The 27,533-nt window shown below is 42.2% G+C and overlaps 1 protein-coding gene across 17 annotated transcripts; it reads left to right on the forward strand.

Moving 5' to 3' along the window:
* Window positions 1–256: 256 nt before the first annotated feature.
* LOC126982516 (PR domain zinc finger protein 5-like) lies at window positions 257–27,054 on the forward strand. 17 transcript variants are annotated; one of them, XM_050834627.1, is made up of 14 exons: window positions 349–499; window positions 800–1,628; window positions 3,679–3,878; window positions 4,219–4,261; window positions 4,787–6,597; window positions 7,486–8,135; window positions 10,698–10,874; window positions 12,524–12,736; window positions 15,099–15,247; window positions 16,466–16,655; window positions 17,560–17,753; window positions 18,941–19,085; window positions 23,121–23,241; window positions 25,505–27,054. In XM_050834627.1, the coding sequence occupies exons 6-14, from the start codon at window positions 8,046–8,048 to the stop codon at window positions 26,812–26,814; spliced, it is 2,589 nt and encodes an 862-aa protein (XP_050690584.1). In that variant the 5' UTR covers window positions 349–499; window positions 800–1,628; window positions 3,679–3,878; window positions 4,219–4,261; window positions 4,787–6,597; window positions 7,486–8,045; the 3' UTR covers window positions 26,815–27,054. The 17 variants fall into 17 exon arrangements, with proteins under 17 accessions (XP_050690593.1, XP_050690592.1, XP_050690588.1 ...); XM_050834631.1 differs by having other exon boundaries at window positions 348–499; window positions 4,219–6,597; window positions 7,486–7,612; XM_050834630.1 differs by lacking the exon at window positions 4,787–6,597 and having other exon boundaries at window positions 348–499; window positions 7,486–7,612.
* The last annotated feature ends 479 nt before the right edge of the window (window positions 27,055–27,533 follow it).

Raw genomic sequence — 27,533 nt, forward strand, 5'->3', positions numbered from 1 at the left:
ATCGATTTGAAGGGGGCAGTCAAGGCGGCGGCGGGGAGGCAGGAACAGGGCAATGACTCCAGAATAGGGCGATGGGTATTTGACTATTTGTGGTAGAGGAACAATGGGGAACAAGGCTGCGACGAGACGGCCCCCAGCGGACAGAGGCGGCTGGGACGTCACTTCGCCTCGGGGCAGGAGCCTCTCACACACCCTCACTGCCCGGCTCCGGTTGGCGTTTTCATATTAACTTTTTACGTTGTAATTTGTTCATGGCACATCTCCAGAGTGTAATGAAAAGACTGACTGGGCTATGTTAGGTATCTTTGTTTTGTTTTGTCAATAGAGATCTGTTGAAATGCGGCTTGAAAAATATGCTTCAGATTTGCACACAGAAGACGCTGGCAGCGAAGGTCGGCATGACAAGGGGGAGATAGCCGACAGGTTCACCTGGGCCACAGGCAGCGCCCACCTGCCACCTGTTCCTCTCAACGCCTTGTCGCTATACTCACGATTCAAGGTAAGGCTGCGCCACACTCCGCCCATGGCCCCTTAGTGCCGAAGCGGCTGTGCATTGTTACAATGAGAGTATTCGAGGAGGAGGGAAGGGGAGGCCGCGCTGTATGTGTGTGTGTGTGTGCACAGGAAGACAGGTTCTTCCTCGTTCGGTTGCCGGTTCATGACACATTCACATATTTGTATTAGTGCGTGCTTCAGTGTTCGTTGGCATCTTACCATCAGTAGGACACATAACTTACACATCCACTATACTTTGTCCTTCGCAGGCTTACCTAACAAATTGTTGCTTTTAACTTTCCAGTTGATAGTTGGAGCATAATTTGAAATTTGGACAAGTACGCCGGACACCTGAGGCAATCCCGCGCCGAAGGTCCCCCAGCAGCAGACAACCCACACCCCTCACGCCGCCCCGCCAACCACCGCCTGCACAAGACGCCCCTTGACAACTCGTCTCCTCACCTGCCACAGCACCTCGACCTGGGCAGGACCTGGCAAGCGTGCCATCTGTTACGAAACACACCTGCTGAACACCCACCACTCCAGGAGCCCATAATGACTGACTGCCAGGTGGAATATGGCACGCAAACATTGCACTGTCTTTACCCTTGAGATCACTGAAAATATGCAAACCTTACGTGCCGTACACGTGCTGCTCTGATCAAGATTAGGCAGGGTATTTAAACGTCCAAGAAAACTATAAAAAATCTTCAAGACATCTAATGCACTAGTGTGATACTTGAATGACTGGTGGCTGCTGGACATGCGAATCCTTTATAACACTTATTTTGTGAGTAAGTGTAATCGGCAGCAAGAATAATGGAAATGGTGAGTGTAGGGAGGCGGGGGTGACGGGCGGCATAGGCGGGGCAGGTGTGGCGGGGCAGCGCAGGGGGAACATTTCTCCGTAGACACCTTCATCAGCCTTGGATACTCGCAGAAAACACCCATGTGAGGAATCGAAAAAAATAACCAGCTCTGGAGAAACATAAACGATCATTCTTCAGCGTGTGTGTGGCGTAAACAGTGGGAAAACGCAACACTGAAAATGATGTTGTGAGAGCTAAGTCACCTTGAGGGCGCCTTAGTGGAACCCTTGTCTGGTGGACGCCGAGGTGTAAACAGTCGTGACGGTGAGGTATTTTCTGTTCTTTTATCAACTCGTGTGTCTCTGGTGGTGTTTGGGGTGTGGTGGGGGGAGCACACGGGGCAGGATTAATTGGGCGTGGTGTGTGGGGGGTGGTGGGGGCTCTCAGGCAGGCATTGAGGAGGGGCAAAGGGCCGTGGAGGCAGCCTTAAAGGGTTGGTGGCGGCGTCAGCTGATTACTCTCGGCTCCTGCGGGTCCAGTTTTCCCTCACATTTCGAGGCATGCACGCCCACTTTTGATAAGGCCTTCGTAGGGATTGTGGGTATTTCCTTGGGTAGTTTTATGAGCCCAGTGATAGTTGTGGGTAATGGTATAGTGGTATAGTGATAGTTGTATAGGGTATTGTGGGTATTGGTAGCTTTATGAGCCTAGTGATAGGTGTGGGCATTTCCATGGGTAGTTTTCCCACACATTTCGAGGCCTGCACGCCCACTTTTGATAAGGCCTTCGTAGGGATTGTGTATGTTTCCTTGGGTAGTTTTATGAGCCCAGTGATAGTTGTGGGTAATATAGGGTATTATTATGGGTATTGGTAGCTTTATGAGCCTAGTGATAGGTGTGGGCATTTCCATGGGTAGTTTTCCCACACATTTCGAAGCCTCCACGCCCACTTTTGATAAGGCCTTCGTAAAGATTGTGGGCGTTTCCTTGGGTAGTTTTATGAGCCCAGTGATAGTTGTGGGTAATGGTATAGTTATAGTTGGCATGGTGATAGTTGTGGATTTGGTATAGTGATAGTTGTGTGTATTGGTAGCTTTATGAGCCAAGGTAAGTTTCAACGCCATGGTGGCCGCATAACAACTGTCACTTAGGTTTAGGACAGACCACCTAATTTGGGCCTAAGGGCCTGTGTGGTCTGGTTATCTATGTAATTCTATGTATTTCCATGAGTAGTTTTATGAGCCTAGTGATAGTTTGGCATGGCTTCTGCAGTATGAATGTAAAAAACACTTTTGAGAACCCGACTTTGGAAATGATTGTTGTGAGCTGTAAGCGTGTGAGAGTACTGGGCAGCGGCTTGGCTATGCTGCATTTCTTGGTGGTTGATGCCTAATTGGGCGAGTAAACCGCGGACCTGGCAACCCTAAGCAGCACACGTGTGGGGACCTTCCCTTCACTTGTGTTATTTTCCGTTTGTGACGCGTCATGTCAGCATTAAAAAAACTTTTGGATATTGGAGGTTTTCAGATTTTGAAATTTCGGTTAAAGGGTTCTCAACCTGTATTTATTTTTCTTTATACAGTGTTTATTATGAGTCGGCAAAATTCATTGTATATTTCCATTTCTTGGTTCTTTTTCTTTTATTAATGCAGAATAATCTATTACAAAGCCAGTGATGTATAAAAATGACAGGGAAAAAGAAAATTAGCAAGTGAAATCGATAATAGAAAGAAGAATTTTGCCAAATGCTGTCAATCCATTCTGCTGTATACCCCCTTTGAAGCCTCAAGCATGTCAAAGTGGAAAAAGAAACTCATTAAACTTTGTGTGCATAAGATGGCTAAAGCAGTTGCGTTGGGTAAAACATATGCAAGTAAATATTGGAATCAGTACAATATTACCATTTTCTTGGTTAGTGGCTGGCAAAATACCTTGTTCACTTAAGTTAGATTCCTGGCGCCTAGGCAGGTCGGTAAGGTTACAGCTGATTGGCTGCACCGCTCTCTCACTAACACTCATGTCGGACCACATCTTGCATGCTCAAGTGAGACATGTTTCTTTATTATATGCCATAGCCACACGCCGAGTGTCGCGCCCGCCGTGATGGTTGCGGCAAGTGACATGTTGCTATAAATTACTCTGTGTTTTCAATATGTGGAGCTTTATCTGCATTCTGATCACACTATCGTGTTCACGAGAGATTTTCCTACGTACGTAATAATATATTTCTGCAGTCAATGAACAACTGTTGAAAACAGCGAGCATAATTAAAACATGTTATAAATATTTTTTAACATCTTCACAGTTCAACTCATCGTAATACCATTTTCTTTTTTGTTTTGTCAAGTTTTTACAATACATCTTGATTCTACAGGCACTGCTGAGTCTGATGGTTTCAACCAAAACTGGCTATCTCGTATATGAGGTGAGCTATGGCATATAATAAAGAAACATGTCTCACTCGAGCATGCAAGATGTGGTCCGACATGAGTGTTAGCGAGAGAGCAGTGCAGCCAGTCAGCTGCAACCTTATCAACCTGCCTAGGCGCCAGGAATCTAGCTTAAGTGAACAAGGTATAGTGCCATTGTTTGACCCCCTAGTTTAGCGCCTCTCATCTTAGGTACATAAGGTGCGTAAGATGCTAAGTGATTTTTTGGTACTCTTTCTTGGAAAAAAAGTGTCTTATCTGCTGGCCATCACAGTAATAAGCAGGTTGATATTCCACATGACAATATGTATGCTTACATATAAACTTCTCACCCTGCTTTGCTCCCAGTATGTGAAATATAGCATAAATGAATAGCTGGTAAGCTTTTTTACATGTAAGAAAGTACAGTTCTCTAGCTTGTCGCTTATAATAACTAAGACTGAAAATATTTGTTCATTAATTCATGGATCTTTCATAATTTTCAGAGGGAAGTACGATGAAGGTGTGAAGAACCATACAGTGCCAGAAGTAAGGCTGATTTTTATGTTTCAATAGAACTGCTTGTTTGAAAAGTTTGCTAATTGCTTTGCATGATTCATCAGTTTCCCACCCCTCTGTTGTTTGTAGTTAATTTAGTTACATTCAGTCTCTCAATGAAGACTTCTGTCATGGATAAAATAAGAATTCTGAGGTCGAGTCGCAGGAAGACAGATCCTAAACAAGGTAGAGCCCCAAAGCCCACTCCAGTGGTGGCCCCTGCCCAGGCCCCAAAGCCAGCATCCTCAGAGACTACACAGCAGTGGGTACCTGTCCTGGTATTGGATATTTCTCAGGCTAGTACCTCCCCTGTCTCCACTACCATCCCTGTGGCATACACTACTAATGACAGTGTTCAAAGTGTGACTCTTAAGAATAACATACTGGTTGAAAAGAGTGTGCCTGTAACTACTGTAACCACCTGTTCTGGTGATGTCCCAGTGTCACATAATAACATCATTCTCAGATGCAGCAATACAGACCCTAAACAAAGTCAAATTTCCTCCATTGAACCAGTGGTGGATCCAGCCTCACAGGGCCCCCCACACGTAGCTGATACTGAGCCTTCCGAACTGTCTGAAAAGGTAGACCATGATGTTTCTGACAGTCAGGTCAGATGTGTGCTGTGTGACAAGAGCTTCCCCTCACTCAAAGATATGCAAACACACTACCTCAGCACCCACAAGTCTCGCCGTGGGAAGGACAGTCGTAAAGCCAAGGCCTGCAGTGATAACTCTGCCACTCAGGCAGAAGTGGATGGTGAGCAGAGTGGCCCAGATCAGAGTGAGCCATCCCTACCAGTAGGAGACAAGGGGGAGGTGGATCCTAAGTGTCCAGTTTGTTCCCTTGATTTTACAACTGCTGATGAAGTAAAGAAGCATATGAAGGAGGTTCATTCGTATGTGTGTTCTGAATGCAACAGCACCTTCTATAGTCTTTTCCAGTTCACAAACCACAAGTGCACAAAGGTTCCAAAGAAAGTAAAACGTGTCAGAAAGAAAGGTGGTGCTGGTGTTGCAACAAAGTTACCCTTGAAGCCAGAAGTAGCCAAAATCATGAATAGGTTTGTGCAGATTCAGCCCAAAACAAAGAAAAATAATAAAGTGTTGCTTAGAAAACCCCAGAAAAGTCCTACACCTCCTTCGGTGGAAAGGGTCCAACAGCCGTTTTCTATGATTGCATTAGTAAATGAGCCCAAACAAACACATGCACTCGAAACTGCTGATGAAAAAAGAGTTCCTCCATGCAGCATGACAGCCCCCACTACCCCAGAGATTGCTGAGGAGCCCCAACTCTTAGAGGCAGTAGAAGAGGGAAAGAGAGATGGTTGTGAGGAGGAGGAGTCCACTTTTCTTCCTTCTATTGAGATGGCATATTCCCTAAAAGATTCCATAGACTGCAAAAGTGAGGTTCAAAACTGCTCTCTTCAGATCCCAGTCATAGAGACAAGGAACTTAGAGCAAGCCAGAAAGCAGTACCTCAGGACAGAAGAATCTCCTGAACTCAAAGTTCCAAAGGGTGAGCTGGTCAAGCAGAAAATTGCACAACTGAAAAGGAACCCTCATGTCAGCCTCTCTTGGCGACCCACCCTGCAGACAAGAAGACAGACAGAAGAGAATGAGGAATATGTATGTGGTCGCTGTAATGTGCTCTGTGATGATATGGAAGACTATATGGACCACCTTCAGGACTGCCTTACCATGACCAGTGTCACTTTAGAACCAGCCCCGACTCCACCGCAGAGGCTCCTCAAGCTGCCCTACCAGACAGCTTCATATGGCTCCTGTGAGAGTGGTCATAACAGATACTTGATAAATCAGTCCCTCATGGCTAAGCTAAAGGCCTACCTTCCAACCCCAATAACCCAAAATTCCCATCCCAGTTCCCACCATTTCAAGCCACCCAGCACTCTTCCACCTGCTTCCAGTGGACATACTTTTAGGGACCTCCTGGATGATGACTTTGGCTATGAATCTCATGAATCAGTTGACATGCAGACAGCTGGCTCAGCTTCACCAGTCAGCCCTGCCACCCGAAACAGTGAGACAACCCACTCAACTGCTGTCCAGGGAAGATCATGTGTGAGCAGCACCACCAGGGGAACTGCCCAGCCCATGGTGATGATCCCCATGGACTCAAAAATCAACCTTAGTGTGGCATCTGACCACCAACCACTCAAGAAGCTGTCAGGACATGCTCTGGGGGGGGATGAGGCAACCGAGGCCTACAGCAATCCAGGCCTGGCTGCCTCTCCCTTGGGTCTGCTGCTGGATCAGGATGACATCAAGATGGAGGTGGAGGAGGAGGTAGTGGAGGATCACTTTGAGGTAAGGTAGTGGTAGGCAAAACTTTAGAGTCAATGGGGGGGGAGGGGGCGAAGGACATCAATAACATGGGTACAGATATGGCTGTCGAATCAAAGTATATTAATGCAACTTGATGAGAGCTACTGTAATGTCTTCCTAAAAAAACAGAATGGCATATGATAATTTGTGTGTGTGTGTGTGTGTGTGTGTGTGTATAGGTTCAATGAAAAGAGTTAAGAAAATACAGCTGATTCAGGATTTTTGTTTTGTAATTTGTGCTTGCTTACAAAGAAACTATCTCATCTGGATATCGTAGAAATAAATATGAATGTCATGTGTGATTCTAGCACAGTTAGCTATAGTAATGCTTCCTTAAGTGTGTGTGTGTGTGTGGTTGTTGTCATTGATTTCTAAGCATGCCAGCTGTGTGTAGTTAATTTTGTTCTTTTCTGTGTATTCTTCAAAGTATTCAGTTTGATGCCCTTCACCTAATTATATTTGTCACTCCCTGTATTGGATTGCTTCCTTTGTACCCATGAGTCTCTGCAGCAGTTGTTGTGAATGCTTGAGCTTGTGTTTGTTGCACTGATGTATGTCTTTTATCTCTTACTGAGTTTCATGCATCTCGTGGATGCTTGATAAGTCATTCATTACCTATGTTGATGTTCTAATATTTAAGGTTCCCTCCTTTATCTGTTAGCCCTTTTAACTTCTAAACATTAAGCATTGGGATATTGCAATTTCAGATTAATATAAAGAACTGTCTGAACTTTTCTTCATACTTCTTGAACAGTAAACATATGATAACCTCTACATTTGAGAGCACTCAACTTTCTGAACAACTTTTTTTTCTTCTTTTAAATATAGCATCTGGAGTAGGAATGAAAGTGATATAGTTTTATGTTACAGGGTTCATGACAACATGGAAACAGGTGGATGCTGCTGGCACTTCAGTGTTGTTAGTTAACAGATGTATTGGTGGTGCCAGATGGGAACCTTGGGCAAGGACCCCATGGCTAGTACATTGAGCCACAGGGTAAAGTTTGTGCAATAATTTGTAAGATACATGCATTCTTATCTAGTAACATGGTGCTTAAGTGGTGATCTCTGAGTGTATATTTAAATCCTTGAACATAAGTACAAGAATGCTAGAAGTGTGTGTGTGGGTGTCTGTTTCTTGATTCTAGCTATCAGTGTTACCGTAACTTGGCAAGGAATATTTATTTGGCCATATGTCCATGCCATACTAAGTCAGTAATGAAACTGAGTGAAAAGATGTAAGAGGTTGGTGATGCAGTGAAAGAAATCTGAAGAATGAAAAGCAATCATAAGAAGGTTAAAGAAAATACAAAAAATAGTAGGATGAGAAGAGTGTTTGATCCTATCATCAAGACCCAAGTGGAGAGCAGAGAGTTTGGCTGCACCAGTGCATAAAGTCCTGCAGGCAGGTGTACTGAAGAAGAGCTGAGATGAGTGAGCCAGAGCAGGATGGGTGGGAGGAAGCCCCTCCTTTCCCAGAAGTATACATCAAGGTGGAGCCCCAGGAAGTGGAAATGAAGGTAGGTACCATTGGAACAGGGGACTTCATTGGCCATACTGTATGTAGTATGTAAGTCTGGTTCATGGTAGTGTCGCAGGGAAACCCCTGCTACATTGAGTGGAACGCCAGCACTCATCGAGCGAGCAACTCTTCCCTCCTCTGGGCCTCCTATAGACTGCTGAGTTGCTTGCTCGGCTCAGCTACGGGCTGCTATTGGGCGCCTGCCCGGAGGGCCCGTGCCTCCGTCGCTGCTCGACGATTGTTACCCATGTCTGTGGCGGCGGCGGAGGCTCGTCCCCTCTTACAGGGCTGCCTTTAGGCCAAAGGCCCTGTCCCCTATTAAGGGGTAAATCTTTAAAGCAAAAAACCCTGCTACAGGTGTTAGAGGAAGGGCACATACTGAAGCATATGGAAGACTACTAAAACAAAAGGTGTGAATTAGCTGACCCTGCTCATTGGGTTGTTTCTGTAAGAGACAATCCTAAGTGGAGGAGGCCAAGGGATGCCCACACTTTGTGGCTTGAGGATGTCAATAGATCCTGCCAGAAGGTGTAGTGCGGTGACTATGCCTGATGAATGAGCCTCCCATAACCCACTTAGCCAGAGGGGCACCTCTTTGGCCGACCCAGTAAGGAGTGGCTCTCCCGTCACGCTGGTCGCGGGTTCAATCCCAGGCAGCTGGCGAATACCCTCTCCTGGTCTTGATTAATTTCTCGTGTGTTTCGATACACACAGAGGACATGTTTAATAATAGAAAAAGAGGTAATACAGCTCTCGGGGGCATGACAAAGGTACTTAGGATGGAAAGGGGGCTTGCATGAAGAGACCACTGAGCTTGGTGTCGTAGGGTGGGCCAGGCAATGCACCTCCCTGGTGTATGCCCCCATTGATTGATTGACTGAATATTCAAATGCTGAGTATCTCAGGAGTTACTCCTAATGCACTGTAGGCCTTGCAATCAAGACTAGTTTAATGTGTGTCGTTTTTCATGAATAACATAATCAGTACTAGTGTTGATTCATTTCATTCACCCCATTAGCTGAGCAAGGCAAGATGTTCTGGCGAATCATACAAGGGAGCGGAAAGACAATCTTGTTCTGTGACAATTGGTTTAACAATTTACCTTTCCCAGGTTTCCTCAGGTGCTCTTCTGTTGACTAGCTCAAAATAGAGGATAAACAGTTGTGTGTTTTGTGGACTGACTCCCCTGGCTGTGATGAAACCTGAGCCTGTGGATTTGTTGCTAGGTGCTCTATCCACTACACCACAGAGGTGCATAATCTATTAAGGGGCTACTGAGATTCATGAAGGAATTCATGAGATTAATGAGAGAATTACAGTAATACCTCTGTTTACAAGTTCCTTAGTTTACGAGCGTTTTGATTTTCGAGCAAAAAAAATCACAAAAAATGTCTTGGTTTATGAGCAGTGATTTGGTGTATGAGCACCTTGTTTGTACAAATCAAAGATGCAAGCGTGGGTTCCTTTTGTTTTTTGCAAGACGAGAGCACTCGGAGCAAGAAACCATGGGGATGGGGTCTCTAGCTGGAGTCATACTGGGCCTTTTTCCTCCAACTGTGTAGGTGGGAGGCACAACTGGCAGCTCCAACTTTTCTAGGTGTGAATCACACATGGCCAAGGTCGGTTGGCCGTATCCACAACGTAAACAAAGCAGTCGCCCTGTATCTACATGGCGCTGTTTGCAAAAGTAAGAGCTGTTATGGCTTGTGCTGCTGTTACTCAAATTATGGACTTGTTGCTACAGTTGAATGGAAGGAAGAAGCAGTTGTGGGTACGATCACAGCCTCAAAGACAGGCGGACAGGAGTGTTTATCCAAACTTACAACTCGCTCCCGGTCTAGCGTACGGGCAACCATGGTTGCTCCTAGCTCCAACGATTGGAGCCCAATGTGACATCACCTTCAGTCTGCGTTGTACACTTGCAAAGGTAGCACCCACGCGCTCGTGTCCACTTATGTTTGTGCTCGTGTGCGATACTTGTATTTTCAGCACTATATTATTACTATATTATTTTTACATTATACTATATTATTTTTGTTATTTGTATTTATTTATTATACAAAATTATTTATATTATTTATCAATGCTATTTGTTAGTAAAATTACTTTTATTCTGTATAAAATAATATGTAAAATAATTTTTGTTCATATTTTTTGGCATATGGAATGCATTAATGGGATTCATATTAATTTAAATGGGAAAATTCATTTGGTTTTCAAGTTTTTTGGTTTGCAAGTGAAATTCTGGAATGAATTAAACTCATAAACTGAGGTATGATTGTACGTTCCTGAGGGAACAGTTTATGGTGTGCATCCATCATGCTATCTTGAATGGCTGTTGAATATATTTTGAAGTTCATAGACCATTAGAAACCATATGTCTCCATGGAACTTTCATATCTTATGTAGTATGAGCAGCTCAGTGTTTTAACAATTCGTCACTGATGAAGTTTACTTAATTTTGTTCATTACTTTTTATCTAAGAGGAGAATTATAGAGCTTTGGAGGTTGTGTAGCCACACTTAATTTTGAAAACGTTGTCTTGTCACCCATTTCACAGTCTGATACTGAGGATGGTTTGGGAGAGGACCTTGAAGAATGTTACGGAGAGGAACTAGAAGGGAACAACTGTGAGGATATGGGCGAAGAGGACTATGAAGAGCTGGAGGATGACGATCAAGATACCAGGGAAGAGGATGGTGAAGTTAGCTCTGAGGCTGCTCCAAGTGAATTGCTGGTAAGTCTGTCCTGTCGAGACTATTGATTCTTGTGAAGAATTCCTGCTGATAATATTTTACGAAAAGCTTCTTGAAGACATTTCTTTATATGTTATTCTTTTGTAAAGTTATTAAAGAGAAGGAGCAGATAACCGGTCTTGTAATTGTCATCATTATAATCCACAATACCGTTCATCTGACCAGGCAGGATTTGAGTCTAATTTTGGATACAATTACAGTCATATGTGAGGAAAGGTCACAAAGCTAGATGAGCCATTTTGCCTATCACAATCCATTCAAGTGTAGAGAAGCACTCACTCTCCATTCACTTTGTGTGTCGAATTTGTTTCCTCAACCTAGAAAGTAACAATAAAAAGTTTAACTTGGATATGTGTTGACGTCAGCTGATTTTCAATTTTTGTTTTCTCCATAAATGGTGTAAAAATATATAATGAAGTAAAATATAGCAATAGTACTCACAGGCCCACATTTATTGAGTGGTTACCTCCTGTGAATATGGACAGTGTGCATGAAAGCAATGTGGGATTGTCAAAGCTGAATATTTGAAGAAGGCAACACTGTTTCCAGTTCCTTGGTGTGCAATATGCCTCATTTACCTCTCCAATAGGGCTGTGAGGCAAGGACTACAGTGTCATTCAAATTATTTCACATGGAAATATAACAGAGAAGAAATCATTTCTCACCTTGCAAAACAAACCCATTTGGCTGCAAATCTGGCATCTCCAGTTTCTGCTTGCTCTCTTTATAGAAATATGATGCAAGGTAAGTAATACAAGACTTCCAGTGATATGTGATTATTCTTGTGCATTTACTAGAATAAATGTTGTTACAGTAAATCCTGGCCTTTACAAACCTCGATATAATGAACTTCTACAAAAAAATTTCATCAGTCTGAACTAGTTCAGTAATTGCGGGGTTAGGATCGGTGGTGGGCTAGCCAAGCACATACACAAACGGTCAAAAATAGCGAACTATCAGCTCATATAACAATGTTCATTTTATGCCAAAAGTTTAGATGTCTCAGAATTAATGGATTTTTGGATATAATGTCACCCCCTTCCCCCAATTGGATTGTTAACCTGGTAGCAGCGGGGATCATGTTTCTTAATGGTCCCTCCAAGCGAGAAAAATGATAAAAAATCACCTCACACAAACCATTTCATAATATATATCGAAGCATTTGCAGTCAGATTATGTATCATCTATTTTGGGTTTTTTATATCATGGCACAAATTTGGCCCATCGCTGCTACACGGTAAAGCCACAAATTTGGCCCGTCGCTGCTACCGGGTTAAAGTGAGGGTTTACTGTACGTACTTGGTAATCCAGAAAGTCCCATATGTTGAGTTGCATTTACGGTCATACCTCATGCACAAAGATGATTTGCGATCACATAAAAGACTGCATTAATACAGTCTGTCTGTCTTGTGGATTGTTTCTAGGTAATGGGAGTAACTTAAACAGTGAAAATAGTGGATTTGGGTAGGCTCAGATAGAATTCTGGGACTTGAGATAATCACTTTTTCCACTTTTTGTCTACATCTCAACCCCTCATGAATGTGGAGAGCTGAGTGTATGTATAAACTTCTCTATTTTCCTTTATTTCTATATTATACATGTAACACTGAGACAGCCTGTGTCCCTGCAGCAAGATGAGATGAGGTGTTGGGTGTGCCAGATGGAGTACACATCTGTGGCCTCCCTCAAGGCTCACCTCAGCAAGAAGCACAGGCTGTCTGTAGGGCCGTGCTTCACCTGTCACCTGTGTGGGGCCATCGGCCAGACCAAGGCAACCCTCAAACGCCATCTACTAAGGACTCATGGCCAGAGCAGTCTGTCGGAGCACCAGATGCTGAGACAGGTGTGCACTGCATGATTAGGCATTATTTCTTTACTCATAGGAGATAATGCTTTTGCCTGTTTTACATTCCAGTGATATTTTTTTTTTTTAATTAGTCACAAGCAGCACACATACAGGGATTATTTTTTTTTATTTTTATTTTTTTTTTTTTTTTTTTTTTTTTTTTTTTTTTTTTTTTTTTTTTTAATCTTTGCTTTAATCATCCTCAAGTTTTGAGTATATAGTCTATCATCAAGTTTTATATTCCCTGTATTAAACTTTTAACATTGGATCATCTAAGTGCTGTTTATTATTTTGACAAATGTCAATAAATATTACTTTACAGAGAAGTTTCAGAGTGTAGCTTTCTAAGGCCTATCTTTCTCAGAATAGTGTTTAGGGGGAAGAGCATGTCTGTTATGTTGTAGTCAAACCTTGGTTTACAAGTTTAATTTGTTCCGGAATTTTGGTCACACACCAAAACATTTGTAAACCAAAATGAATTTCCCCGTTGAAATTAATGTAAATCTCATTAATGCGTACCATTTCTCATAAAATTTTTTTATATAAAAATCATTTTACATGTTATTCTGTACGTAATTAAAGTAATTTTACTAACACATACCAATGATAAATAATATAAAACACAAATCAATGTGTTACGGTTGTTGTGTAGACTCCCGCAACCGCTAAGTACACGTGAGGTGTAGGTTTCGCACTGAGGTTTAACAGCCACAGTTTCCCTATTGTTGAGGCACCGGAACTACCTTCGACTTTCCAACATGAAGCCAACCCGATGTATCGTCCGAGATGGAGGGTGAACGGTGGTCATTCACGTCCAGGAGGGCATGCAAGCCGGTGGGGCTCACACCCCGTTCCTGTTGTGAGCATAGTATCCTCCATTCCTGTTCTTTGCAGCACCATCCCTTTTAACCATCTTTCTTGGGGACATTGTTAACCCTTAAAGCGGGCTTGTTTTGCCATGCCTGTCCTCCCATGTGGGCATATTCAGGCAAAAACATATCACACTTCAATCTTTCATATCTTCACTTCTACTTACTTCACGTGACTGAATGAAGTATCATTGTAAAGTAGGCTACATACCCATAACTGTCCTTTAACATGTACGGGTCACGTCTACCTACCGTCGGCGTCATGCGTGCTGCCTTAAAAGGCGGTGTCCAATCATTGGGGTTGTGGGCAACCGCGGTTGCCCGTATGCCCAACCGAGAACGAGTTGTTGGTTGTCTTTATGAATGGAAAATGGTTGTGAGTAGGAGTGTGGGTACATGGGTACCAAACGGCTGCATGTAAACAAACAGACGACGGCAGTGGCTGAGGAGTGAGGAACAGTGGAAGATGGCCCATCAAGAGATTTGTAAAATGGACTGGCAGTGGTACCCTGTTTTTTTTTTTTTTTTTTTTTTTTTTTTTTTTATTTATTTATTTTTTTTTTACAACAAAGGAGACAGCTCAAGGGCACAAAAAAAGGAAACAATAATAAAAAAAAAGACTTAAAAGAGGTGGCCGAAAGAGAGGTCAATTTCAGGAGGAGAGGTGTCCTGATACCCTCCTCTTGAGAGAGTTCAAGTCATAGGCAGGAGGAAATACTTGATTAGTACAAAAAACATGCTAGTCCTAGTTGAAAGACCGACTTGGTCGGCTAAGCCGACGTCAGCCGATAGAGTCGGTCTATCGGCATCCTCCCGTCCCCTTCATGAGCCGTCACTCGGCAAGGGTCTGTAGTCCCTCCTCGTAGGGACATATGCGCTTGACCAAGACGGCTTCCATATAGCCCGTGTCCCCACCCTTGGCGGGGGCAACATAAAAAAAAGAAAATACTTGTACAAATAGGATGCTCGTATCCCAAGTCACTGCTCATAAACCAAGGCATTTTTTGTGATTTTCTTTTGCTTGTAAATCAAAACACTCGTAAACTAAGGCACTCGTAAACCAAGGTTTGACTGTATCAGTCTTAACCAATATATCTTAGCAGTCATGCAAAGTGGTGATCAGATCTGGAGTGTAGTGAGCAGGGACAATAAAAACTACTTCTTAAAGTAGCTCTTCCCTATCAACAAAACTAGAAAGGTTTCCAAAGGGCTGCACTTACAACTGTGATGAAAGCATGTACCCAGAATTTTGTCATGCTCATGGAGTGAGTGACATTAACTTAAAATTTCTAACAGAGCTGCATCCTTGCTGATTAGTTAACTTTTGGGGCCTATGCTAGAAAATATGATAATTAAGTAGTACTATAGTGTATCATAGTTATTTTAGTAGTGTGTCCTTGATTAGTGAAGATCTTTTTCTTGTTTACCTGATTGAGCAAAGTATACATAAAGGAACTCTGACTAATCTTTGTTTTATCTTATTGTGACAGTGTCAGCACTGTGGAGAAGGCTATGTAACCCAGGTGGCCCTCAACAAACACATAGCTGAGGCTCACTCAGACCTTCTCTCTCAGTACCAACAGTGCACGCATTGTCCTTCACTATTCACATGCCGTCAGTCACTGTTACGACACATAACGTGAGCATCTTATTATTTTCTCTTGTCATTTGTGGCAGCTTGTATTGAATTGCATGTTCCTTATCTGTCTCTATATATCTGACCCTCAGCCCCCTCCTGGAAATTACTCCGAAAGGGGTGGCCACAGTAGAAACATCTCCAATTTATCATGTTCTGGCACTCTTCAGCACATTCATTCCCTCACCTTCCCCCCTTTACACACACACACGCACACACACACATACACACACACACACACCCACACCCACACACACACACACACCGCTCCAGTGGCTTAATCGGTAGAGCGCTGCGCTGCGAGGCTTAACAGCCAAACAGGCAGCGGTTAGATCCCTATATATATATATATCATCATCATCACTGTTGACAGTCCATCTGCCATCTTGCTCCAGCTTTTATTTTTCATCCTCACTTTTATTATCATTCTCTGCCTTAGTTATTCTAACACTGTCTTCTCTCATATTTCCCATGTATTTTCATGCTTGTACAAAGTCATTTGTTCATTCACCTGAATCACACTTTCTCACCTTCAGATTTTACTCCATATGTGCATCTTGCTCTCATTTGATATTAAGTTCAAGCCAAAACCAATCACTTACGATGTATCTCCCAGATTTCAAGATTTCAACTATTATCCCATCTACAAGTGCAGCCTCTAAAACCATAAAGTACAGAGCATCCCTTTCAGAAGATGGAGTAAATTGCATTTAAATGTTTTCAACATTTAAACTTCATAACACTTCTGGGTTTAGAGAGTTTATGTGATCCTCTTTTCACATTTCAGACTTTATTTGGGACTAAAATTAGTGTTGATGTAGTAAAGATACTATACAAATCTAGAGCCTGATTTTATCAAGTGTAATTAATATATCTGAAGTTTGCCTGATATTTATTTGTGTGTATGTGTGAATACACAACTGAGCTATACAGTATCATGAAGATTAGGATACCCAGTCTTGCTACTACTGAACACTGTGGTTCTTTGAGCCAGCCTAACCTGTATTCACAGGAGTTGGAAGCAAAAACAGCATAGTTTCTAGACTTGACAGGATTATAAGGGTTGTCATGAACTTAAGGGGCATTATATTCAAGTATAAGTCAACATTATGAAAAATTCCTTTAAGAAGAATTTACTTCATTCCTTTTTATATCATAAAACTTTTATAATTCCTTGTCATTTTATGTCTTAATTAATCCTTCCCACTTGCCTACTGTCAGTCGAAGACATCCTGATGCTGAACTTCCCTGCCTGGAGCAAGAGCAGTGCCAGCAGTGCCAGAAGACCTTTCCCTCCCGTACAGCACTCAAGCTACACCTCAAGACCGAACATCCTGAAACACTCATCCATAGATGTGAAACCTGCTCTGCCACATTCAAGTATTCCTACCTGCTACGGCGCCACATCAAAGTGAGTGTTGTCTGAGGTGGAAATGTTATGAATATTCTTTCCAGCATGGAAACTGCTCATCATCATGATTTCATGGACGCCTGCTCCTAGGAGCTCCCAACAGGGGATGGCCACGGCAAAAGACTTCCCAACTCTTGCTCGCAGGCATAAAAGAATAGGAGTACCGTATTTTATGGCTTACAAGACGCACTTTTCTTCCTAAAAAATACCATGAAAAATACTTGTGCGTCTTCCAAGACGAATGTTGTATTGTGGCAGCAACGTCCAGGCTCAAGTGAGCTTTGACGGTCACCGTATTGGCTCGACCGATAGGGACGTGGATTTGTATGTTGTCATTACATTATGAGGTTAACTTAAGTAACTATTTAATTCAGCCTTATATATGATATAACCTCAGTACTTACTTGTTACAAGTATTTCCAATACCATAAACCTTCCTGGAGCCAAGCCACAAGCCCAAACGTGACCCAAACATCTGTTGTTTATTGTGCGGCTGGTAGCGGCAGGAGCCATTGTGGCTTCACCGTGTAGCAGCGACGGGCCAAACTTGTGGCTTCACCGTGTAGCAGCGATGGGCCAAACTTGTGGCTTCACCGTGTAGCAGCGACGGGCCAAATTTGTGCCATGATATAAACCCCCAAAAATAGATGATGCATAAACTGATCACAAATGCTTTGATATGTATTATGAAATGGTTTCTGTGAGTGATGATTTTTACTAATTTTTCTCACTTAGAGGGACCATTAAGAAACCTGATCCCTGTTGCTACCGGGTTAAATGTTATTGCAGAATTTTATCACTATCATACATGACTGTCCATTTATTTGTTCATTTTATCTGTTTATCTATTTATTTATATCTTGGTGAAAGCAGAGTAGTAGTAATGTCTCATTCATGCCTACAGAACATTCATGAAAAGGAGCAGCAGCGAAAGGAGCAACAAGTTAAGACAAAGCGGTACAAGTGCTTGAAATGTCCACGTGAGTATCGGAGCAAAAACCACCTAGAGAGACACACCCTGGCGCACCTTACTCCCAAGAAGCCTCGAATGTATACCTGTACTTTGTGTGGCACCAAATTCACCACAAGAAGTCACAGGTATGTCCAAGGGGAGGAGGGGGTATAAACATATTCATACTTAACTGTTATAAGTATTAAACATAAGGGATGACATTTATTTTTTCTGTGTATCATAGATTGAGTGATATGCAAGGAAAAGTTGAAATATATTTGGTAAACCCTTGGCACAACGGACCCGCTTTTGACGGATTTCGGATATGATGGACAAAGTCAGAGGGTCACAAATCCACAGGGACTGACCGAGAATAGTTTTTGAACCAACTGCACCTGGTAACTGCAATAGCCTCTGCTAGCCATCTTGCCCTCCTCCCTTTGTCTGCTGTTCCACCCTTCTGTTACTGTAGTCATTTTTAGCCCACCTGATGAAATTCTGATTTGAATCATTTATTCGGCTAAAAAGGTTGGCCCACAAAATTTTGAGCTAGCAAGTGGGAAAGAGTTGGTACTTAGGATTTATTGTCTACAATACTCTATACGGAGACTTGAAATGAGTTTGTATTGTTTATATATATATATATATATATATATATATATATATATATATATATATATATATATATATATATATATATATATATATATATATATATATATATATATATATATATATATATCTTTATGAAGCCATTGATGCCAAATTTATTGGGGTAAGATATATCTGTGAGGGTAAAATACGTCTGGGAATGTAGAGTATCGCGGTGGCAAAAAGAGGCCGGTCGGGCCTGAGAAATGCATTATGAGTGGAACAGAAACTTATTGGAAATTTACGGTGCGCGAGAGGGTTAAGTTGTTTCTATCACCAGACTAATTTATATCTAAGAAATATTTGAAGTAAGTTGCTCAGAACATATAAGTGGTTGGTGGGATAGAAAAAAAATAAACAGGAGGTTGCATGACTCAGCTAAATTCAGTATTGACGGTTTTCGGTATCGACTGGTATTTCAGGAACCTAACCCCCGTCAATAATGAGGGAACGATGTACTTATGTTTATTAGGTTCGTCAGTATTATTATATGTATTCATCTGTTGTACCGAGGTTTTTATGTATTTGGCATTAGATAGATGGTCATGAATAGATTTAAGAAGCCATTTGTTGAAGTTTTATAAACTAATATTTGCTTCTCTAGCATATGATCTTTTTCTTTTAAGCAAATATGTTAGTTTTTCTAGGTTGTTTCTGAAGGTGGTCTCCCTCATCCTCATAGGTCACGGCATATGCGACTGGTTCACTGGGAGAAGACTCGGCTAAAGTGCAGCGAGTGTAACAAGGAATTTGAGACCATGGAGGAGTTAAATGATCACCGTCAGGTGCACAGGATGAGCTGTGCTGTTTGTGAAAAGACTTTCCTGGTGAGTGAGAGCCAAAATTATTAATTAATTTGATGAGCGTTGGGCTTGGTAAATAATGAGTTGCTGTTTATCAGCAGGTGCTAATAGGGTGAACTTCTTAAACTGAGAATTATTAAATGGATTAGTACTGCATCACTGAGCTGTAAGGTTGGTGTTGGGCATCTCATCTCAACTGCTTTTGCTCAGAACAATAGTTTAAGTGGCTACAAAGCTTAATTACTTAATTACCTCAGCATCTTTAGCTCAGACGGAGTATAAAGCAATTTTTTTGTTACAAGTTTCTTACATAGGTACAGGTACCTCTCAATTTATGAGAGTATTGTGTCCCTGGTGAGTTTGCATAAAGTAAATTTTGTGTAAATTAAATAATTTTTCTCATATTTAAGTGTTATGCATGTTATGCACCAACACTTGTGTCATGCACATTATCAAATAGAATCAGAGTGAAATCTGTGTGTGTGTGTGTTGAGGAAAATATAACTGTGAATAACAACCTTGAGGCCTTGTGGCGTTTGGTGCCAGGGGTGTGCTGCTGTTATTGTTTTGGTTGGTCTTGGTTATTGATTTTCCTTGTTTGTAAGTTTGTGTGGTAATTAAAGAAAGTTGCATTAACACCAGTAATCCATACAGATTATTCCAATGGTAGTATGAAGTTTAATCATACACCCCCCTTCCAAGTTTTGGTCTTGGTCATCGGCCCAGCCGTTTGCTGATAGTAAACACGAATGAATCTTAAAGCATGGCCTCTTCTTTTTAGAACACTAATCAGCTCTTCATCATTGATCAGAATCTGAATCTGATCTGGATTCTAACTGTGAAAATTGAACACCTCAAGGCAGATTGGCTGATCAAATAATGAGAAAGACAGGGGAGGCAGTGGCTGCAAGCTTTCATTTTCAGCCGCCAAAACTACCCAACTAAGAACACCACCAGTCCAAGACCACCCACTCAACCCCGGACTTAGATTCAGATGAGCTCTGGGAGCTCTGGATGAGCCAATGCATAGATGGCGCCACTAATGCATGCACTGCAGCCACAAGAACGGCTGGCCGACATCCGACCATCATGACCACCCGAATGGACCGACCCATCAGGATCCACCTGGAAGAAAGCCTAGCGCCAAATATAGGCAATGTAAAAAAAAAAAAAAAGGCCGCAACTGGCTGTATTTCTCTTATCAGTTCCGTTGTTCATTACCACAAACGCATTTCTACAACATTATCTTAACTTATTTGCTCCTCATACATTATGGTCAGAGCTCTTGGGTGCATACTCCTTATATAGAGGCTTCTGTGTGTGTGTAACCCAACCAATAGGGAGCTGGGCTGTGGGTGTCGTTTGCTACAACCAGAAAGGCCATGTTGCATGAGAGTGTGTTCATGTGTATGTATGTATGTATATATGTGTAATGCACACTTGTGTATGTGGCTGTGTTTACGTGTGTGTTTAGTTGATGCGTTCACTTTGTGCAGACTGGAGTCTGACGATCAAGCAAGTTCAGTGTTGCCAACTCCTCTGTAACATTTATGGCAGAACTCGCCCATAAAACACTCTGCAGTCTAATCTGTGTCTTGCACTTCATAGCTTAGAGGGAGAGTCATTATGTCACAAGCCACAGTTATGCAATTTTGGTCTATATTTATAAAGCCCACTCAAGGGGTCGTCTGTTTACAGGAGCAGTACTTATTGAGCTTTTTCATGTATTTTCTTTTGCCTTTAGGCTGCTCTCTTTACTCTAAAAAATAATAAATAGAAAGATGCTACACTATGTCCAGGGCACATTCTTAATCCAGGACTGTTCCCTCATGGTTTTCCTGTTTGCATGCTTAGCTGTGAATCTACTGCCCTGGGCTTGGTTCAGACCTGGGGAGTCAGTGTGCAGCCCAACCAGCTGTTCAATCTCCCTTTTAGGCTGGTGGACAAAAAGTACCTGGGGAAGGCCAATTATGGTAACCCAGATGTTACGCTTACCCTGTGTCCTGAGGTAGTGGATTCTTAATCACCACAGGGTCATGGGCTGAGGTACTTGAAATAAGCACTGAAGCAACATGCAGCTATAGTGTATGCCCCAACTTTACTTCTACTTTTGGCATGCTCGGAAAGTAGTTTATATTATTGAAGTCACAAACATGGCTGACCAACAACCAATATGGATATTTCACTTTCTTAGAGATGTCCTAAACAAACTCAATGGCAAGGAGCTTGCCAAGAACTACTATGTGGACAGGTACTGAGATAAATGATTTTAGTGATTTTTTTTTTTTTTTCTTTTACAGCAAAGGAAACAGCTCAGGGGCAAAAAATAAAAAAAGGAAACTAATGAAAAAGAAAACTTGCTATCACTGCTCCATAAAAAAGGGTTCAGAGTAGTGGCTGAAAGAGAGGTCAATTCCAGGAGGAGTGATGTCCTGATACTCTCCTCTTGAAAGAGTTCAAGTCGTAGGCAGGAGGAAATACAGATGAAGGAAGATTGTTCCCGAGTTTACCAGTGGGAGGGATGAAAGAGTGAAGATGCTGCTTTACCCTTGCATAAATGATTTGGACAGTATAGGTATAGGGATGAGCTTGAGTAGAAAGTTGTGTGCAACGGGGTCACGGGAGGGGGGGAGGCATGCAGTTGGCAAGTTCAGAAGAGCAGTCAGTGTGAAAATATCGATAGAAGATAGAAAGACAGGCAACATGGCGGCGGAATTTAAGAGGTAGGAGACTATCAGTAAGAGGAGGGGAGTTGATGAGACGAAGAGCCTTAGACTCTACTCTGTCCAAGAGAGGTGTATGAGTGAAGTCCACCCACACATGAGATGCATACTCCATACAAGGGCGGACAAGGCCCCTGTATATGGATAGTAACTGTGCAGGGGAAAAGAACTGGCGGAGACCATACAGAACGCCCAACCTTGAAGAAGCTGATATAATGAGAGAAGAGATGTGAAGTTTCCAGTTAAGATTTTGAGTTAAGGATAGACTGAGGATGTTTAGTGTAGAAGAAGGTGGCAGCCCTCCTACAAACTTCAACAGAAAGGAACCAAGTCTTCACCCCATGGGATGGCAGGGATTATTTTGTTGCAGCACTTGGCCACAGGGAAGAGAACAAACTTTTTCCATCTACTTCCTGAAGTAGAGGTATTGTCATTTGTGCAGTTCATCTTCCGCTTAAAACAAGAAACATTAGGAACATTTGAAACAGGAGGAAGTACCAGTGTAAATAGAGTTGGTGATGGTGTAAATTGTGGCAAAAGTTCCACTAATTTTTAATGATAAACAGAGGGAAAAAAGATACGGTTAATAATTTTTTTTAAATATGGTTATGTAACATTTCTTTAGTTGGTGGAGTGTATTGTATGATTCATAGTAATTATACTTCCTGAAAAATAGTCTTCAGTTCTTCCAAAAAAATGGCCTTGGTACTGGTACCACAAAGTGCTTGTGCTGCCCATGGAGAGTGTGGAACTTGATAACAGGTATATCTTAAGGTGCCGGGTTAAGGGGTGAGTACTTTCTCACCTCAGCACTGGCCTGCTAGGCGCTCTAGATGGCCATAAACTAAAAAGTTGTAAGCCCACAATCTTGTAACTTATGACTGACATATAAACTGCACTACCACCTAAGGCTGAAATCAGAGAAAGCAGGATTTTTGCTTGCAAGCTACTGACCCTAACCTGTGTTCCAGCGTGTTGCCATTCAGCACAAGGCTGACAGAGAAAAAGCAGGTTTATCTGTGTTATCCATGTATACAGGCAAAGCAGGCAGCATCAGCCTTGGCATTTCAGCGCCTCTCAGTTTGCCAGACCTTACATATATATCTAACTTCTACTTATTCCCTTTATCCTGAATTCTTTGTCTTAGGTGTGTGGGGTTACAAACTTTCTAACTTGTGTTTTTACTATTCTGGCTCTACCTATATCACTGTGGTTAACACATAATGATAGTAATAATAAAAATTATAATAATAATGATCATAATCATAATAATGATAATGTGTTAGACACTTTTTGTTGTCTGCTGTAATTTAAAGATCCTTTATTTTTTACCCAGCGTCGAGACACCCTCAGGGAACACCTTCTCATACACAATGGACCTAAGCTGCCCTGCCCATTTTGTCCTAAGAAGTTCACCCAGAGCTCAAACCTCAAGCGGCACATTCGAGTCCATACAGGTGAGGTGATACTCCTCCTGTGGTAACTTATCTCCTCTGCCCTTTTTATCCTAAATAATTAGACACACACACACACACACACACACACACACACACACACACACACACACACACACACACACACACACACACAAGCACACACACACACCGAACCGATTTGAGACTGTCACTGCATACTACTGAGCACATGCCAGGTCCTTCAGCCTCTCGAGATGGAACACAATAGTGTTGCATCTCGAGAGTCTTCTTGACCTGACATGAAGCTTGAGTGTTGCAACAACAAGCCTATGGTCAGTTGCAAAGAACTCAGCACTCCGGTAAACCCTGCAGTTCTGAAGGATCCTCCAACGAGTACTTACGAGGATGTGGTCAGTCTCCTTAGCTACCCCTCCGGCATTGCTATACCAAGTCCAGCGGTGCAGCTCTGGTCTCTGGTACCAGGAACCTGCTATTCTCAACCTTCTGGATTTTGCAAAATTCAGGAGGAGAGAGCTGTTGATGTTCCTGGTACCAGATCCATGGGGACCAACACATAACTCGTAGCGAACCCTGTCAGTGCCAGTATTAGCATTAGCCCCTTCCCGGCAGAGGATCTATATATGGACGTTTTGAAATTGGGACTTTTTGTCGGCGCATCTATATATAGACGTTTGCTCTCATTTGCCCACACTAGATTGTTGCATGGTCATCGTTATTTGGCATCTCAAACCCCTGACACTTACTGACATTGCCTCTCAAGGACAGTCACCGCTTGTGCTTTGTCGGTGGCGGATGTGCTATGCACATCAGCTAACACTGGGAATTTATGCATTTTTTTCCTATTTTATTTTATTATTAGTCTATCATGTCAAGGAGAAAGAGACCTCTTAAGACAGAAGGAATTACTTCTTTGGTAGCTGAGGATATAGATGCTGATTTTTTGGATGATTTTGATGATTCTGACTCATCTACTGTCAGTGATTACACTGATACAGAATCTAAACCTTCATATAAATATATGACTATACATATAACCAATCAAATTTAAATAACATCTATATATAGATTCAAACGTTTGTTCAGTTTTGCAGCAGTCTATATATAGATGTCAATCTGGAATGCCCACTTGCGGGGAATCTATATATACACGTATGGATGAAAGTCGACAGCGTCTATGCAGAGACAAATTATTTTTTTGGTAGTACATACATCTGCCCTGCCGCCAGGAAGGGGTTAAAGTCGCCCAGGACAATGAGTGTGTCCCGGGGAGGGTACTGGTCTAATACGGAGTTGAGTTTGGCGTAGAACATCTCCTTATCTTCAGTTTCACGCATCTCGGTAGGAGCGTACACTGCAACAAGAGACATGAAGCCCAGTGTGTGCTTCAGCCTCACTCACATTATACGCTCATCAACCGGAGCAACCTCAACCACAAATGGCAGCAGTTGTCTGGAGATGCCCATAGCTACCCCCTTGACATGGAAGCCATTGGTCATGCTGGACCAGTAGAATGTGTTTTTTCTCCATAGACTTAAATGTTTTCACTTGATTTGGTTTTTTTGACAGCTAAGGTGGGACTGACTGATAAGAGGAGGTTACCAACTGCTGAAACTTATGCTAAAAATAGCAAAGGCAGAGGTGATCTGTTTTTGTTCAGTTCAATGAAAATTTTCAGTGGGAAATGGCTTATTTTATAAACACACTGGTAGCCATGACCAAGGCTGCCAATGTGTCATATAACTACGCCCATAGTCTATGGGTTGAACACCAACAAATGCAATAATCCTAATTTGCTCATTACATTAATATTATAAATATCAATGTTAGGATTGTGGTGTGGGAAGCATTAATTCTGATTTGCCATGGGTTCATAGGTTGTACATGCCATTTAGCATTTGTTTTGTCATACTTTAATAATAGTTTTCTGAGCAAGTTCTTGCCATCTTCAAGCAGAGCAACCATTTTTCATTAGTAGTCATTACTTGCTGCTGTAGGAGTGGAATGGAGTGGATAACTTTGCTGTCACTAAAGTCATTTGCCCCTTGCATGGATTAGATTTGTGTTGTGGACTAGACTGGTAGCAAATGCAGTGCTAAGTCATTTCTTGTGGAGTCAGTCCTGCCTATTCTCAATGAAATGAATAAACACTAACTATGAAACCTCGCAAAGGAAGGCTCTCTTTAGGAAGCATCGCTGACTGTTGCATCATTGAGGTTGTTTTACTTTCACTACTGGTTTCTTACTTTTATTTATTCTTAATATTTTTTCTCTTTTACTTCCACAGGTGAGAAGCCATACAAATGTAGCTTCTGCTCTAAGCGCTTTGGGGACAAGTCGGCATGCAATAGTCACATGAGAGTCCACACAGGTGCTGAGCGGTGTACCTGTCCTGAGTGTGGTGCCTCCTTCTCTAAGCGCCAGAAGCTCAACTATCACATGAGAAAGCACACAGGGGAGGGGCTGCTGCATTGTCCCCTGTGCTCTCGCCTTGCTACTGACTCCTATTCTCTTAAAAAGCATCTTGAGACCCACCAAGCAGTCCTAGTCCGCCTGCTGCAGGGAGCTGGAGTGTCTGGTAAAACTGAAGACTGCCAAAGCCTTGCCCTCCGCACCCTTCACAACCTGGCGTGGGTTACTGCCAGGGCTAAGGCCACTGCCAAGACAGCCTCACTTTGCCCCCCTAGAACCCCATCTCCAGTGGCAGGGGACAAAGTTGATGGGATTAAAGAGGAGATGGAAGAAATCCCTTCTACTAACTGTGAGAAAGACCAAAAAGCTGGTTGTGAGGATAGTGAGGACGTAAGGACTGCAATTGAGCACATTGAAGTTAATGTAAAAGTAGAGATCCCAGATGAACTGGATGAAGAAGTGCATTCACCTTCTGCAGATGAGGAAAATATCTCAAAATTAAGACAGTTTAGACAGATCATTAAAAAAGAAGATTCAGAAGATCCACTGCAGGACAGTGATAATCAGAATGAAGTGGAAGAACCATATAACGATGTAAAACCAGAGGTCTTAAGTTATATCATGAGTTTGAGATGTGCACAGTTCAATGAAGCAGTGAAATGTGCTTTGGAAAAGTATAAGCTGGAAGCAGCCAATCAGGAAGGAGAGGATAGCACTGCATTGTTGGAAAGTCAGTCTGAAGAAAATTCAGGGAAAATGAATGCAGAAAATGAAATGGTAGAAGAAGCAGAGGGTGTAGAGGAGGATTTGAGCAAGAAGGCAAATAGCAGTGAAGAAGATTTAAATCGTAAATTGACTGAGGCTGGCATGGAGAGTGTAGCATCAGAGCAGGTGCCTGGTACTTCCTTGACGGAGGAACCTCTGGTGGTGCTTGCACGTCTGTGGCGGCTCATCCTTGGGTCAGCGGAATATCAAGAGCAGCGTGAAGAAGAAAGTACCTTCTCTAAGTGCTCGGAGGAGGAACAGGATGTGGAAGAGACTGAAAAAGACACGGGTAACTCTGAATTAGACAATGGAACACAGTCAGAGCCAGAGCTTCAGGACACAAATACTGGGCCCCAACAGGACTCAAATGAGGAAATGGAGAGTGAAGCATCTGGGTGTGAAGAAAATAGTTCCTCTTGAAGCTTCTAATAGACTGGCTTCCAAGGTATGGATGGCATCAAGGAACTTGGGGTCTAAGGACACAGAGTCAGTGAATAGTCAGTGAATTTATATATTCATTATTTATTTACCAAACTGCACTTTTTTCACTTGTAAATTATTATTATTATTTAAGTTTTAGTTGTCTTTGTAAGTTTCATCAACTTTGGAGGTTTACATTTTTACAAAAATGAAAATATGAAATATACTTAGCCAACCTTGTGCGTGGGGTTTGCTTTCACAGTTTTGACCAACTGTGATTTGAAAACATAAATACTTCAAAAATCTAGAAAAGTCTTGGAAAAGAATACATGAAATTTCTGCATGCAGAGCTACCTGCTAAACACACCAATAAAGGGTAAGAAAACAAGAGGCAGAGAGAGCAATAGGAACAACATACATTCATTCTTAGCACATGTTAGCTGCCCCGGGCTCAAGTAATCGTCCTAACACACTTTACTCTGCCTGCTATTCATGAGAATTTACCATACACCATCAGAGGGAAAATGGCTCCTCTCTCAATATTACACTTTTTTCATAGGAGAATCATTCTACAAATATCTTTCACTCTTAGTGGCCTTGACCCAGCAGCTAGATGTGAGTTGGAGCACCCAGCAGTCAAAAATTTGACAAAAAATACAGAAATCACCAAAACACCAGTAGGAAACATTTTAAGTTGAATTTTAGTCATTCAGGTTTAA

This window comes from Eriocheir sinensis, chromosome 51 (assembly GCF_024679095.1).
Source record: "Eriocheir sinensis breed Jianghai 21 chromosome 51, ASM2467909v1, whole genome shotgun sequence".
Classification (NCBI taxonomy): domain Eukaryota; kingdom Metazoa; phylum Arthropoda; class Malacostraca; order Decapoda; family Varunidae; genus Eriocheir; species Eriocheir sinensis.